A 17,058-nucleotide genomic window follows, 5' to 3' on the forward strand; every position below is an offset into this window, starting at 1 on the left:
CCAAAGGGAGCTTCACACCATCTTGTCAAAATTTCAACACACCAATGAAGTCACTAATCTACAGGTGCACTGCTCCTGCTATCACAAAGGCAGCAGGATTCGGTGAGAACCCATTTCTCTTGTGTGTGTATGTTTGTGCGTACACACACGCACAGATATTCTGTGCTTGCAAGATTAAGCCAAAACAGAACAAAAGAACAGATCAAAGGGGCAATAAAAGAAGTTATTTATTTGACTCTCTCAAACAACTTGCCTGTGGCAAAAAACAAAAATAAACAAAGAAAACAGTCAAAGCTATACACCAAAACCATCACAATGTCTTCAAAGGGCTAACAGAGGAAAAGATTTTTTATTTTTTTTAAGATATGTGCACGTTTATTTCTCTTTTGTTAGCTTTAAAGCAAAAAGGTCAACCTATTTTCTGTAAGAACCAGTCAAGGACAAAGCATTTTCATGTCAACTCAAGCAAATTAGGTTTTCCAAGACCATTAACAGGCCTTCTGGTTTAAATTTTCTGGTCCCATAAACAGGCATATTTGGTTTCCTGTCATAGTCACCCAGCTGATGAACTCAAATCTCAAAACACACAGCTTTCCCCCACCCACCCCCAGCCAAACTTTCCTTCCTTTAATCTGTCTTTTCTCCTAGGACTGCACTCTACTGGCGCTCAGGATGACCTGCTGTGTGCTTTGCACTCCTCTCGTGTTCTCTCTCTGTGAGCAAGGCAAGGACCTCCTCTTCTGGGGCCTCTCAGTGGCTTCTGCAGTTCTGAGGGCTCCAGTTACTGAGCAGATGCTCTAGCTGAGAGGCAGCCACCTGCTCTTTCAGAGCAGCCTCTGAAAAGGAAATGCCTGCTGCCAAATCCCAACAGCCACAGCACAGGCATGGAGGTAATTCACTATAAAAGACTTATTTGGCATTTACTATCTCAGCGTCTGAAGCAGGAAGACATGTTAAGCTTAACAGCAGCAGAGCACACTTTGGTTGGTTTGTAACTTCAGCACACTGCTCATCACTTGACTGAAGAGCTTACCAGAGCACTTTGCAGCTCCATACAGGTATTATAATAGGGGAGAAAAGAGCTCACCACCTGCAAAAGCCAAACATCAGTGTAGCAGGATAGCAGCTAATATCTGCAGGGCTCATCTACTTTGCAAACTCTGGCCATTTAATTCCAGAAAAAGATGCTGACAAGATCCATCTGGAAAGCTGGTAGAGCTTAAGTAACCCAGAAAGTGTGACTAGCAGGTGGTACCTGTGCAATGAGCCATTTCAGCTCGTTAGTTCTGAGCTAATCAGGTAGTACAGCTGAGGATGCAACAAGCTCCAGTGAAACTTAGCTTCAGTCAAGCCTTCTGGGATATGGGAGAGTGTCAGAGAGCCAAGACTTCCAGTTAATGAGGGTTCACACTGCTGCAGCTTAGCTCTGTATCTGTGGTTCAAGTTGCTTACAAACTACTGATTAAATAAACGAAGCTTGCAAGCTACTCTTAATCATTTCCTAATTAAGAAAACAAGCAAACAAAAAGAAAAATCCACAAAATCAGGCTCAAGGAAGTTAAATGCAAAAATCTATTTGTGGAACCCTGAAGTTGTGAACTCTAAATGAAAAACTACAAAGGTAATTTTTTCTTGCAGTATTAAGTCAGCCACATTACATATGTGGTATTTTCTCTTCTTGTTTTCCTTAGTAAATAGAAGCTTTCTCTATTAGTATTAATGCATACTATAAAACATACAAGCTGTGCTCCATGGCTGAATTAGCATTGAGTTAATATTTAGTATGGTATACACTAATTCAAGCAGTTAGTATTTTGTTCGCTATATACTATAGTCTCATCTACATATTTACTGGTGTGCAATAAGTAAACATGATAATTCTTTATCATTTCCTCTGGAGCACTGTGTTTACTATGCCTGCTCTGAGCACACTTGTTCCTGTCGTCATTAATTCAATTGTTCTTGCAGTCAAATTCAAAGTGAAACGAGGGAAAGGAATTACTGTTGACTCCTAATCTACCTTCAAACTGATTTATGCCACTGACAGACTTCTGCCAAAGCAATGCTGAAGAATCCCTGACACCTTCTCTCTGAAAGAACTCTTTAAGATTGCCCTTCTAAAATATATTTATGTTTTTCAAGCAAAAGTGTGATCTGTTTGAAGCTGCCTATCCCTGCAAGCAACATGTTCTGACAACAGCAAACTACTTTGAGTGTGTAAATCTGCATTTGAAGAGCAACAAAGGCCAAAGAAAGCAATGTATAAATATGAAGTTGAGAAAGATATCCACTGCAGTCATAGGGCAGTATTTAAAAAAAGTTAACTTTAGTTCAGCAGACCTGTGCCCCTCTTAAGTCCATAAAAAGGAAGAAGAGACTTCCTCCCCGAGTGAGTCAGAGTACAAAGGATTATACTTCTGCTCTGAAACACCACCTGGAAAAGCCCAGGTTCATCCACTCTCATGTTTGAGTCCAGAGTGGGACTGTGACTCAGAGTGCCTTGGTTTACACTGCAAATCAGTCCTTTGGGATGAAACTAAACCAAAAGATGTGCTTCAGAAATTCACTTAATGCTTCCCACCAACAGTCATTTGGTACATGGGGCCAGACTAGACCTAGTTCAAAATAAAATTCCCTGAAACATGCATTGTGAGGATGCTGGCTCCTGAGCACCGGCTGTATTACTCAACAGGTCCGATCTTGTGGTAGCTAAGCTGCTAATATAAATGTAACCATTGTCTCTAGGACACTGGACAGCACAAAGAGAACTCTTTCAAGACTAAAATCATCCTCTGTAAATTGCTCTCAGAGTATGCTCAAAGGTGTAAATGCCACATTACCATTTTTCAATAGACTAGATGCTTCGAGAATCTCAAATCTGACTTCAGTAATCATAAAAGGGAGGATCTCCAAAAGCTGCTCAGTAAGAAGCCTCAGGAAATCAGGTTTCTGTGAGATTTACTGTTTGACTTAAAAAAAAAAAAAAAAAAAAAAAAAAAAAAAAGACGACAAAACCCTACCATATACATCCAAGACTCTTGAAAATCTCACTTGTGATCAATAATTTGTAGTGTTGTCAAAATGCTAATAAACTTTTGTAGCTCTTCCTTGCTCTAAAATGGCATTGCAGGCTGGTATTCCTCCTGGTAGCTCAGCAGGGAACAAAATATGCATCTTGGGCTAGCAACTTGTTTTCCAGCCTCTGTCTCTTGCTCAAAGTTCATTCTATTGCCTACTACCTCCTCGGGGTGGCTTTAAACCTCTAAACTGACATCTAGTACTTCAGACCACACACAGTTAATACTTTTCTCCTGCAGAAAAGCTCACTCAGAGAACAAATGAAAAATAATCAGTGCTAATTTTACATTTTTCATTTCCAAGGCCAAATGACATCACATAAGTGAGTCACTATCAAAGCCTAAAATTCACTTTGAGCCAGCACTTATCATGAATAAACTGTAAGTGCAGGCAGTCCTGTTATGTAAATGTTACCAATAAATTACATTTTTTAAAACTGCATAAATCTGCTAGTCTTAGTAATTTACTCAGCCAAACTTACTTTCTTGGCTTTAATCTTTCCCTTAAACAAAAATTTCCTTAATTTAAGATTCAGGTATGATGAATGTTAATGGTAGTGACAACTAGTTTTACTTACTGAACACTTTGACTATCGTTGGCTCTTCAGAAACATCATCTTCGGTTACTAGCATACATACAAATCTCTTTTCATCACTGATCCTTGCATTCTTGATGGATAATGTATAGTTTTCTGAGAGAGACAACCTGTCTTTGTAGTCTGGTACATCATCATACTGTACACTTTTTTTTGTTGATGATCTGAAGGCAATAAATACTGGAGATCCATTTGGCATTTCCTATAATAAAATGATAAACACCTCTATTTTTCATAAACACTCATTTAGAAGTGCTTCAAGATCTGCAAATGGTGCAAAAACATAATTTTAAAAATCTGAAAACCCCATGAGATTACTTTTCTGCCCATTAATTTCTGCTGTACAGACAGGAAATTCAGTGTTATATAAGGGCTAGTTTAAGACTGCTGTGGTACACACTCAAAATATCATCAGTAGAAATAATTTCAATCCTTTGACCCAATCTCAGCAAAGCATAGGGCTTTCTGAGATCAAGGCTGGTGGTTCTGGCACCACCTGATTTCCGTGCATATGAAAAAGTATTTGAAACAGAGGCATTCATGAGCTAGGCTCAAAAGCTTCAGTTTCCTTTTTTGACAGTTGTTTTACATATTTATATTGTGTGTTTTACATATTTATATTGTATATATTGTGTGTCTGGGATATTCAGACTTCATTCCAAATGCAGTATTTAATCAGGCATAACTGCCTATTTTATTCTAAATGAGCTTTTTTAGCTTTTTCTGTTTGTTTTTAAAAGACCCAAAAGCTCGTGGCATGGGAATATACATACAAATATTGTTATTTATGCATCTCAAGATAATCTGCAACATATCATTTTCTAAACATCCTCCTTACATCAGTATGCAGTTGCTATCCTAAGAAGGAATACAAAAAAGAAGAATCTTGCACAAACCTGTCATATCAAAAATTCATTCTTATGAGAGACAAAGTTACAGGCTGAGTTCTGCTGGATTCAATTTCTCCCCCCCAACATAGAAAAGGGACAGACACTGCCCCCCTTTAAGGGTGGCAAGATGAAAAGTTGAATCCATCTTTATGTTCAATATTGTGCTGAGGGCTGGAAGAGGTTTTAGTTCTCTTTTAGCTTCTATCCCTTGCATCTTGTGGCACTGATACTAGTCATGTTCCCAGCACAGTCTCTCAGCTTGACTACAGAGCCTGCAAAAGCATGACGATGCTGTGACAAGAGATAAGTGGTGTCAGAGCTGCAGCAGGGAGCAGGAGACAACAACTAATGTGAAGTTTAAATTCCTTTACAATCTTTCTCCCTTTCCCACTTTTAAATACATACTTGGATTATTTTAGATGTCCATCAGTCAGAAAAAACAGGACTGTCTTGATAAATTAGAAGTTGGCTGTTGATGCAAATGAGCTCTTAACTCTATGACTACCTGGTGCATGAGCATTCGCAAGTACTAACTGCAGCTAACAGTCTGCTCCAGCTGCACCAGAATCAATGTACTTCTCTCAGTACTTCCAAGTTTGTACCAGGCACCAGCAGAGCTACTCCCAAGACAGCAGAGTAGAAACCAAAATTCTTCTTTCTTCCAGTGAAATAATAACCTTATCAAAAAAAAACCCAAACCAAGAAACACCCCCCCACCCCCCAATAACAAGTTGGGAGTTGCCTAGAGAGAATGGGCACAAGTTTCACTTGATTGTATGGACTATGTCAAATTTTTTTCCTACAACTGTAACTCTACAGACTTTTTTGCAAACAAGGCTTTGTAATCCTTTATATCATGGTTGATGTTATCTGTGAAATGTGCACACTTAAAACAAGTCATAATGTCTCCATTTACTGACTAGGACTTGTCTGAGATGAACAATTCAAATGCACTGGGAAAAGAAAATGGATTTCTTTTTCTCAGAATAGCCTTGCATCTTCACAGAGATCAACTTCTGTCTTTCTAAGAAAAGCCAGTAGACCAAAAAACACATTGTAAAACGTAGGCCCTGAATCTTTTGAGTGCTTACACGAAACATTTTTTGCCCTCCCTTTTATGGAAACATTTTCCACACAGTTCTGACTTAGCATCCCAAAACATGTTTGTGGAACAGGAACTCTTGAGTGTGCGAGGTCTGTAAAGACTGCGAACCTCCAGGTACAAGGGAAAGAGCCAGTGGGGATTATGCAACAACTGCAGGGGTAGATCCTTCTGCTTTAAAATGGGCCAGGGGATGCCATTTAGAAAAAGAGAGTGAGAACTACATACTCTTAAATACAAATCCACTGTCAGAGTAGAAATTCAGGCTGTGCAGTCACTCCTGAGCAAATGGCCCTGCCACTCCTCAAATTATCTCTTATTGCTGGTAACATTTTGGTTTGAACATAAGAGGAGATTTAAATTAACTTTACAGAAGCAGGAAAAACACTTTTGCTAGCACCAGTCGGAGAAGCTAAAGGGTTTTGCTGTTCTAGTGGTTTTCTTTCCATGTGTGCTTCCAGTGTTCTAGGGACTCTGATCTACTTACTCTCCTTCTGGCCCTCGAGGCAGGAAAAGTGCATTCTGTGATGTCTCTACTACAGGCTAATTGAGATAATCATCAGAGCCCTGGCATGTCTGTGGTGTGCCTCTGTTCTCTGCACGCCAGAAACGGCAGAGTGAAACCGCCAATGATTCTATTAAGGTTGGCTTTGCGCTCTTCACTGTGCATAAAATACACCGAAGCGTGAAACAGTATTGAGTGACTGTCAGATCAACCAAACACAGGGACAGAGTTTTCCCAGGGATGAAGCACTCCCTGCTTCAGGCAGCCTGCTTCAAAAGTGTTCAAATGTCCAGGGACGGTTCAGTCAAACTAGTGAGACACCACTGGGTAACACGCCAATTTTCTAATACTGGTTGGCAGAGAAGTCCTGGATAATTATTTCTCTTGAACAAAGAGATTAATTCCTCATACTGCTAATCTATACTTGGCAGAAATTATACAGATTGTAATCTTGTAGTTTTACACACACAGAAATAAGTATCATCTCCTACTTGGCAGAAATTCTATAGGTTGGAATCTTGTAGTCTTACACACACTAAAATATGTATCTTCTTATAGTAGCTCTAATGAATTAAGGTTAAGGGAAGCTATACTTACATATTTCCATTTTCCAAACATAAGACCATCTGGTACTTCTAGACGACAAGGCATAATAATAGTATCTCCATATACTGCATTTACTGTATACAATCCCAGAGCTAGAGGAGAAACAGAGAAAGAGAGGAAACAATTTAAGTGTTTCATTGAATTCCAGTGTGCTAGCTAGTATTTAGTTCAAGGCTATTAAAAAGGAAAAAAGAGAGACAGGTCCCATTGCAAATGGTTATTTTCCAGCATACAGGATTTACCCCTAAATCTCTAACAAAACAGGATTCCTGACAAAAAATACATTTACTCAGATACTGTGACCCTTTCGGATCCACATTTCCTGCTGCAGTCAGTAGGAGCTAAGTGGATTTGAAAACAGAATTTCACCCACTCAACCAGATGAACGCACACACAACAACCAGTATCCACAGCTATTATTCCAAACTACTCTTATATCTGGAAAAGGAAAACCCCAAACATTTATTTTTCCTATCTGCAAAATTGCTGGCCACTTCTTTCTGGAGAGGTTATGCTACAACACAGTATCATGATGAGGCCAGCAGAAAAGCACCTTTTTTTCTTTTTTTTTTTTTTGTCTGTTGCACTTAGGCTGGAGCGCTCCCAGGGCAGAGACAGGAGGGGACAGAGAGCAGGCTCCAGGGAGATCTTCCCTCCAGCGCTCGCTCGTGCTCAGGGAGCGAGTGCGCTGGCTGCCCGCTCCCCGCTCCCTCCCTCCCGCCCGTGGCTTCTGCCAAGGTCTGACGCCCGGAGACGCAGGCCCCCCTTGCTCTCCCTCCAGTTCCAACTGGAGCTGCCTAATCAAGGGCTTGCTGCCAAGGAAACCTCATTTAAGAGGCAGCAGTAGGCTGCTGGAGATGTCACCAGCCCTGTAGAAACACTCAGGCCTTCTAGCGGCCTTCGTTTTTCGGGAGATGCAGCCCTTCTTGCTCACGCTGGCGCATCCGCACAGCGAGCCTGCTCCTCCGTGCCCTGCAGAGCAGACCTACTGAGCGGAGATCTTCCTGCGAGTCCTCAGGCAGCCCCTGGCACCACCCGGCAATCCTCTCGCTTTCTGCACGTGTACTGTACAGGGAGGCTTTCCCAAGGGACTCTTTTCTTTGAAGAAGATCAGGTATTTTCTAAGAGCCAAACTTCGAATTCCTTGCCTACAACTTGAATTGGATGGATTCCCGAACACTTCGCCCACGTGAGGACTGCGGAGCTCACCTCTATCACAGCCTGCGCCGAGCATTTGTATCACAGTGACAGGTAGGCTGGTTCTTTTTTTTGTGAGGCACTGCGCAAAGAAATAGTATTTCAAAACCCTTCCTTTGAAAAGCGTACCACCTAGAAGACACTTCGCGGTAATGCAGAGCAGCAGACAAGCAAGCTGAAGCTCAGTGGACTACATAATAGGCAGCAACACTAGCGCACATCTTGAGTTTTCTTCAGGGGACTCCTTTTCAACCAAACAACCACTAGTCTTTTGAAGCTGTTATATAATTAGTCACAAACATACTTTAAATATGTTAGATACATTATAAAGACTGTATTCTCTAATCTGCTATACAGTCTGCAAAGACCAGCTGTTCTCAAAATTAAAATAGCAGTTGGTCCACTAGATGGTGCTGAATAAATGCAAACTTTAAAAATGTTACGAAAAATTTTGAAAAAATCAGGTAACTGTAATATTTACTGAAGCAGGACCAATGTTCCATGAAATCAAGCTCTTGGTGGAAGTAAAATGAAAAAAAGAAACAAATTTCCCCCTTGGCCATCTCTTGCAATCATCCTCATTCTGATCTTTAGAAGGGGGACAAAGTAATTTTAGTTTTAAAATTTGAATCGCAATTTTTATTTCTGTTAGAGCTAGCAAACAGTCCTTTTTGGTTCCGTTCTCCCATGAGTGCAAGATTACAAGACAGACTTGCTAATATAAATTCAAGAAGTATATATATTCAAGAGGTAAGCTGGTTAGTACTAGTTCAAACTCCCATCATGTATCACTGGTAATTTAAAATTCTATAATGGTATTTTACATCACACGGAAAAATAGGAATCTGCTCCTTCTGCTAGGATATATTGTCTGTCATTAGGGGAAAACAAAATAACCCTGCGGGGTTTGTACTGTTGTTTTTTATTCCTCTCTCCTAGACAATCACTTAACCCCTGCAAATTGCTACGGTAACACGTATACACTATCCAATACTTGACCAACAGCCTCAGGAACATGAATGAAACTGTTTGGAGAGAGGATTTAGGTTTATAGCATTCAGAGCAGGTAATCAATGAATAGCGTGATGAATGGAAAGACTGGCCTCCGATTTAAGAAAAACCCTTTAATCTAAAATGTGTTCCTTAAAACGGGCAAAAACAACAAAACCATGTCTTGCCATAAATTCTGCCTGAACTAAAATTATACAGTTTTCTAGAAACTTGTAACACGTAGAATCAGAAAGAGGTTCTTATTACCGAGGTGTTTATTACATAGACACAGAGAAACAAGTTCTTACAAGAATACAAGAGGCCCTGCTGTAAAATTTTCCCCTCTCTATTCTGTAGCAACAAATCTAGGACATTTAAGGAGTGCAAACTAGTTGAATCACTGAAAACTTTCACAGCAGGAACTGCAGTAATCTCTGCAAAACAATTTTGCAAAGCTATATATTAAAAATGACAAAAAAAGCCCTAAACAAATTTGGAAGTTCCTCTTTTTGTTGCTGTTAGATATATTTGTAAAATGCACGGCTGGAGAGGAAAACAGAAGAAAATAACTGCCTAATTACGTGACAACGCTTACCATCAATCATCATTTTCTGAGGGCCCTTGAGTTTCCTTCTCATTCTAAGAGAAAGAAAAGAAAGAGGAATCTACAAATATATAACAAATTGTTCCACGCACTAACATAACACAGGGTCATGTCAAGGCCATCATATCTCATTAACCGCAGGAGGGAGCAAAAGCAATTGTAGGGAATAACACTGGAAGAAGCCACTGGACACCATCCCCATGGTGCTGCGTTCCTGATGTACCTTTCTATAGCAGAGTGAGGTCTCAAAGAGCTCCCCCGCATGATTTTCTGATGCTGCCTACTAAAACTGGGCCAGTGTTGCTAATAACAGCACTAATAGAGAGGGGCAGGATCTGTTCCCATCTATGTTGGGAGAAGCTCCACTGAACTAGCTAGGAACTACAACCCTACACCCAGACAAGCCAGCTCAGTTTCCCTCCACTTTGTTATACACAGGCTTGAGCAAACCAAGGTGCCTCTTAACTCATTTCCCCCTCTTTGATCCAGTGGTGAAGAAATTCTGCTTTCAGCTAGATTAAGCCTTTCCGCACGGGTTTGGAGAAGGAAAGAAAGCAGCAGCATCAGGAGGTATTATAACCCAGAGAAAGATCCCAGCAGTACGCTGCTAAATTGAGACGACATTTGCTGCTGATGCTATTAATTACAGTACTTTCCACATCACCTTGGCAGTGCTAACTGGCATCCTTCTTCATCCCCCTCTCGGCATGCGTTCCCCAAGGGAAGAGCCAGCCAGTTAGTACCCACATATTTGGGTGACAAAACAAAAAGGCTGTTTTGTTGATCAGAGCCTTAAAGGCAACGAAAGTTCTGTTAGCATTTCATTTTAGAACCTTACCATGAGTAGTATATGATGCAGGTCATAATTTAGAATAATAATTATTATTATTTTCAAACCAATGGGGTCATTTAACAGGAACAGATAGAATGCAAATATCTAAAAATCAGGAAATTTCCATGTTTATCTGAGAAATAACAAAAGCTGCAGGAAGCATGCGAAAAGTAGTCATGTTTTCCACCTGTCTTCCATTTGAAATACCAAATGCTTTTCTTGCAGCAAATGCCTTTTTAAAATGCTTAAGAGTAACATTTTTGAGATGAATTTAAAACAGAACAAAGGCTGTTTAAACACCCTTTAGATGCAAGATTCATTGGAGACTATGAAGCTATGTCAGAAAGTTGTGGCTAGCAGCGTTACTGTCTGAAACTCACCTTCACCTGCAGGCTCGGCTGCCCCACAGCACAGCTCAGCCCCATTTGCTAAAGTAATGGGAAACGGGCAACCGAGCCTCCCTCAACACCCCTGAGGCCACTGATGTTGGGTGGGCAATACATTCACATTTGCTCATAGCTCATGTTTTAACTTTGAACTCAACTGGCATTTTATATGTGCAAAGATGTCTTCTATCTTCCTTCTGTACCCAGTTCTTAACTGCTGATGCTTCTGCTCCTGGAAAGTTCAGCAATGATATTTTCATTAAATTTTCCGGACCTAAAGAGCAAGGTTGCATTAACAGAAAGCAGCAGGACACTGTGGTTGTTACTGCTTTTTGTGGCTATCATTAAGGGCCCTGTAGGCCCGCAGGCAGAGGAGGTCATGACATTAATGGCTTCCAGAAGGGCAGTGTCCAACCCAAAGAGCTGCTGTTTACTTAGTGCCTACTTCAGAAACTGCCAGTCAGTTTGGCGTTCCAAAACTTTCCTTGAGATTTTGGCCCTCCCACCTAGCCCCGATTACCTTGTACATATGCATATGTTGTGGTAGGCTAAAAAGCTTTGCCTAGTGAAATAAATATTTTATTAAGTTGCTCAGTACCACTCTGAAAGCAGCAACAGGCGTTTTTTTCTTTCTGCCCTCCCCTCCGCTCTGTTGCTGAGACTAAAGACATTCTGGGCATATGTGTACACACAGGTTTCTCTTAAGCATCCACTTAGCTTCCAGCCTGGGAAACGTCAATATTTCACAAAGAAAAGAGCTGCAGCTTCTTAAGATCAGGAACTCACCTCTTATTAGCAGGGTTTTTTTGTTGTTTTTTTTTTTAAGGACAAGGCAGCATATGAATGACAGCTGGGCACTGGTGTGATGCAAAAGGTATTAGCAAAAAATTGTCCAGCTTTGAATGAATGAGACAGGGCCTGTGAGTGGATACTCACTGTCCCAGCTGTTGATGACAAAATGCTTCATGATGATTTTAATGCTGAAAAGTATTTCCCACTTAATTGCAAAGCACTGTCTAGAGAAAAAGTTAGAAGAGTTGAATTCTTCAGATACTCAACTTTAAACTACTTTTTCTCCTTTTCTTTTCCTTGCTTGTCAGAAAGTCACTTTTTCTGTAAGACATTTACTAGTCTTTCAAGAGTTTTACAAGACTGACTATGGGAGCAGAGGAAAGAGAATACAGTGAATGTCATGGTTCTCATGTTTCCCTATCATGGCCTGACTGAAAGTCAGCTGAAAAAAATGGGAAGTCCTGAGCAGACATAACGTGCTCTAAAACATCCTTTTGGCCCAGCCACAATAGCCTGGGAGCCAAACATCACTTATAGCCCCAAGACTGCAGAAAAAGGAGGTGCCCAGGTGCCATTTTTTCAAGACATTTTCTTTGCGATCCATCTCACTCTACTAAAAACAAGTCTCTTCACATGAGCTACAACAGGCACTTCTGCAAACTGTCCACACAGACATTCCTGTGGACATTTGCAGTGTTTGGTTTTTGCTCAGTTTCATGTGCACTAACCAAAGGCAACCAGAGAGAATATTCCTGGATAACACCATGGTATTCATCTTCTGGCACAGCACAGAAGACACAAGATACTCTTCAGAATTTCAAAAGGCTGGTTAAAGCAAGCATTAAAAAGCCCCGCGTTATCTGAACTCACACACAGGGCAACCCTTCTTTTGAAGTGGTGGGTACAAGCATTCCTTGTTTTAAATTTTAGGCATCAAAAGCGGGAAGCAGGCAAACATGTCAAATCAAGAAAAATCAAGAAAATCCAAAACTGATTACCTCCATCTAACACACAGGACTGAAAACAAATGAGTAAGTATTCATAGATATGTTATCTGATATAGGTTATATAAACATGATATTGTTTTGTATCTCTGCCTCTTTAAATAAGGAAACAAATCTACATGCTGCTGATTAAGATTTCAGAAGGGTTATTAGTTATAAGAGAATCACCAATAATATCCCAGAGAGAAAATAAGTGCAAATAAAAATATCCAGCAGCATTTCATGTAACAGAAACTCATAAAATAATATAATAGAACTTGCTGAATAGAGTTTCTTATGCTTTATCAAAGCATTTCTTCAACGGTTTTTAAATCCTGAATAACATAAAAGTGCAGACAATTTAACACCAAAGGAAAAAATCCTTTATCATCTTCTAAGCACTGATGCAATGGACAGCAATTACCCTTTGGAATCGTCACTGCTAACACAAGCTTTCTGAAGATGTAAAATAACTGAATGGGAATGCACGTTCATTTTTTGGCAAGATTCAACTCAAAACATGGACTTGATTCTGGAAAATGTTGAAATTCCTTTTCATAAGCTGGTCCAAAAAAAATCCTAATTAACTCTAAAGATACAAGCAGTCAAACCTGAAGAGGAGCACTTCTCTGCTTAGTACTAATTTTGGCAAGTACTCAGGCAGATTAGGGAAATGGAGCCTGGCGCCCAGCAAAATTAAGCCATCAGGCAGTACACATGCGGAAACAAGCAGAGTATTTAATGCTAAAAAGATACCAAAAATACCAGAGCTGGAGAGCACTTGCTAAATGTCAACACAATTCAGGTATCATCACCCTACAAAGCAGTATGCTAAATATAAAACATCCAGGGTTTTTCCATATAAATGAGAAAAAATTACTAATGGAAACACTTCTGATGGAGTAGAAAAGAAAATACTGAAAAAATCAATGCTTTCACAGCAATGAAATCAAGCTCATACTACACCTGGAACCACAGAGTTTATCATACATGTTATGCTGAAAAAATAGCTGTATATAGTTTGGAGGAAGGAGACGAGGGGAGAAGGGATCGTTTTTATTTTAAGCCAGAAAATGCAAACATATGAAAAAAAATTCACTCTCCAAGTCTCTGAACCTTCAAAATGTTACCAAGTTCACAAAAATTCCGTTTTTCCTGTTTCGCATCCCAAAATGACCTGGTCCCGTACATCTTCAGAGATTCTTCCCCCGATGAGCCCTAGTAACTAAGATTCTCCTGCTCCTTTCAAATTCTCTATAAAGCATTCAGATGTTCTCCTTTATCACTAGAGAGAAAGCAGGCACAATTAGAAACTAGCTCAGATAACCTGCCACATCTTATCAAGTCAGCCTGGGCTGCATCGCCCTGTCACTAAAGACTCCTCTGCCCCCTCCACCAAGAGGCCAGCACATGAGTCTCCTTGCGACTTTGCTCCACGGCTCAGGCAGTTGTGCACTGCACAGGAAGCCCAGTCGTCTTCAGCTATTACTGCACGTACGTATAGCTTGGCTTTCTACATAGTCCTAAGTGTGAGTTCAAGACTGGGGCCTCCATGAGTTTAGACAGGATTGCCAGGCAAAATCCCACTGAGCACGTTCGCTACAATTTTTAAAGTCCTACAGCACGACGAAATCAAACCCTGGGTGATGCGTGTTTATTTGATTATAAACCACACTACTCAACTGCAGCTTATTTCACTGTGGGCTACTTCTGGGCTAAGATTTCAAAACACCCAGTTATTTCTGTACTTAGGTGGCTACTTCCCCTTCCTCCCACGCCAGAATACAACTTTCACATCTGTACGCTCCCTTCATGAGGCCTTTGCCGGCACTTTGAAATGGAACCATTTCAGCATAAACTTTTGAAAACTTTGAAGGGAATTTCAATCCTCAAGGCAGAGGGGTCTTAGAAAGTTATAAACTCCCAGGAGCAGGTGGTTTTGTGGTAGAAACTACAGTGCATTTGCACTGGTTGTCACTCTTGCAAGGTCTACCTTAGCGAGGTTCACACTGAGCATTCCTCTCAGCATCTTATAGCATCATCGCTGTTAGAGGAGCAAACTGGAGAATTTGCAGAAGAAAAGCTTCTTCAGTCTGAATGCACCAAAACTCCTACATAGTTTCTAAATAATTATGACTAATAAACTTTGTCAGTTTAGGAACTCTAAATGTTAGTATAAAGCAATAATCATCACAATGATCATACTGTAATCATTAAAACGTTTCTTCAATTTTTGATAGGTATGCAAAAGAAATTTGTATATAGTAATTCTCTTAAAATTCAAATGTCCATCATTAAGTGACAATAATAATACATTTAAAGTACAACAGATACTACTTTCAAAGTCAGTCAATCTTTCAAACTACCTAAAAAAAAGCTGTTACAACTAGCTTCTGCAAAGCTTGAGGCAAAATGAGTTTAAAGCTCAGCAGTTAGCTCTAGACTAATGGATGCAAAATTAATTACTTGTGCCAACAGATAAATCTTTCTTTCTTTCTTGGCCATTTTGCCAGTGCTCAGCTCCAAGAAGACAAAGGAAACTGCTCTGAAATTGGACCAGCAAAGACCCCTGGTTTACTTGGGACTGGTGAGAGCACCTCTGCTTTTTAATGCAGTCTCTATTGAATAAGGAAGGCTCTAAAATCTACAAAAGAACTAGAAAGAAAACCCATGAAAGACACCACATGGACTATGTTACACAAGAATTTTCCTTTCAAAAGGAAAGGTCCTAAACTTCTTTCCACAAAAACAAAACAAAACAAAACAAAAAAACCCCACCACTTGCAATTTTAATGACCCTCAGTTTATATTATTTTACAGAAACTCTAGCTTTAGGCTTAGAATTGTATATATCTATTTTCCTGGGTTTTGTACTACTCTGAGAACAATCAGATTTGTTCTATAGACTGACTTGAGGGTTTAAAATTCCAAATAAACCTTACAGACTTTAAGAAGTTATACGTATACTGGTACCATTATAAACAACCAAGATGCAGTGTAATTCCAAGCAGATATTTACAAATATGACTTATGGAACAACCTATATACCTATAAAGTCTTGAACTAGTAGAAGGCCAGCAGAAACAATGTTTCCACAAGATCTGGGTGGAACCACATCAAAAGACAATATTGGAAAGCCGTGGTCAGCATCAAAAAAAACAGTTGCATTTCTTATGAGCAGCATACAGTGGAAAAAAGCTACCTTTCCCACAGTTAATGCCTCAGTGGAAAGACTAGTGTTAATAATTTGATGAAGAATTTTCCAAAACATTTTTAGGATAGTACTCATAATTCAAAGTCAGAGATAGGCTGACCAACACATCTTTCTGCAAATACTTCTGTTCAAGATGTAGCCTTGACTAAAGTAACTATGATTAGTTTTTTCTAAATATACTTGAAAATTGAAAATAATGAAAATAGTTACTAACATACGGTGTGATTTTTACAAATGTTCCAGCACATCTGCCAAGGCAGTGAGTTTTAGCTTACAAAACAAAGTTTGATGGTACAAGCTGTCTGCCAAGAGATGAGAAGCAGTGTGGGAAAACAGTTCCTGAGTCAATACTGCAATGAGTTTCAACTTCTAAGTGTACCTAATTAGGCAAAATGGGATCAACAAAAATTTCTCTAGTATGGTGAAACTTCAAGGCATTTTGAGTTTAGCTTCTGACTGCTTCTGCAACATACTTCTATCACATGCTTCTCGGCTTCCCTTCCAAAACACTCTTCATTTGCTGAAGCTACTCCAATTATTTTTCCTCTTCTCTGTTATGCTAGTCAGCAATCCTGCTGAGCAACCAACAGTTTAAAGGGACTTAAAAGTTTCTATTAAGTCAAATAAAACCTGCAGCTCAAAAATACTATCTAAAACCCTCATTATTTTCTGTAATGAATCCTTTTTTTTTTTAAATAGACAAATGTCGATGGATAGCATAATAAATAAAGAGTTGGTCTTCTTGCTTTTTCATAATATGGTATTGACAGCATGGATCAATATACTCACACAGTAATAGAACAGAAAAAACATATAATTTATGCATAAATGCTGAATAAAAGGCTAAACAGCATATGTTTTTCATATCAGAATTATAAGAGATTTTGTTTTGGCACTGTAAGAGTATATTACCCTGTCATCCTAAATTTTAAGTCAATGTGAAGTTGGCAGTTCTCCAGAGGAGAAGGTATCTTGAAAAAGAATGGGATTGGACTTTTACCACTTGTATCCTTCTCCTCGTTTGCATTGCTTCACTACAACAAGGAGCTTCAGAAATGCGGCTGCAATTGTGGTCATAGTGAAGCAGGGAAGGGGGCGCAAATGGCAAAAGGGGCCCAAAGCTGCTGGCTCCTTCCACAGGGCACCTGGAAATGAGGAGACTGTTTCTCTTAGGGCGAGACACTTCGTCTCCTTTCCTACCACATGGCTGAGATTTTGTTGCATTCAACCATTAAACTAAGAATCCTCTTTTCATCAGCTGTGAAGGATTAAACAAGTGGGAGT

The 17,058-nt window shown here is 39.8% G+C and overlaps 1 protein-coding gene across 2 annotated transcripts in view; it reads right to left on the bottom strand.

Moving 5' to 3' along the window:
- ALCAM (activated leukocyte cell adhesion molecule) overlaps window positions 1-17,058 on the bottom strand; it is a 127,982-nt gene that overhangs the window by 31,903 nt on the left and 79,021 nt on the right. The window contains exons 1-3 of one of the 2 annotated variants that reach the window (XM_013950178.2): window positions 7,986-8,040; window positions 6,768-6,868; window positions 3,656-3,875 (exon numbers count right to left, since the gene is read on the bottom strand). In XM_013950178.2, the coding sequence (XP_013805632.1) occupies window positions 3,656-3,875; window positions 6,768-6,868; window positions 7,986-8,010 (346 nt within the window). In that variant the 5' untranslated portion in view covers window positions 8,011-8,040. Of the gene's footprint in view, window positions 1-3,655; window positions 3,876-6,767; window positions 6,869-7,985; window positions 8,041-17,058 lie in introns of those variants that run through there. The other variant, XM_067300849.1, reaches the window with a different exon arrangement.

The sequence above is a fragment of the Apteryx mantelli genome, chromosome 1, assembly GCF_036417845.1.
Source record: "Apteryx mantelli isolate bAptMan1 chromosome 1, bAptMan1.hap1, whole genome shotgun sequence".
In the NCBI taxonomy this organism is placed as follows: Eukaryota; Metazoa; Chordata; class Aves; order Apterygiformes; family Apterygidae; genus Apteryx; species Apteryx mantelli.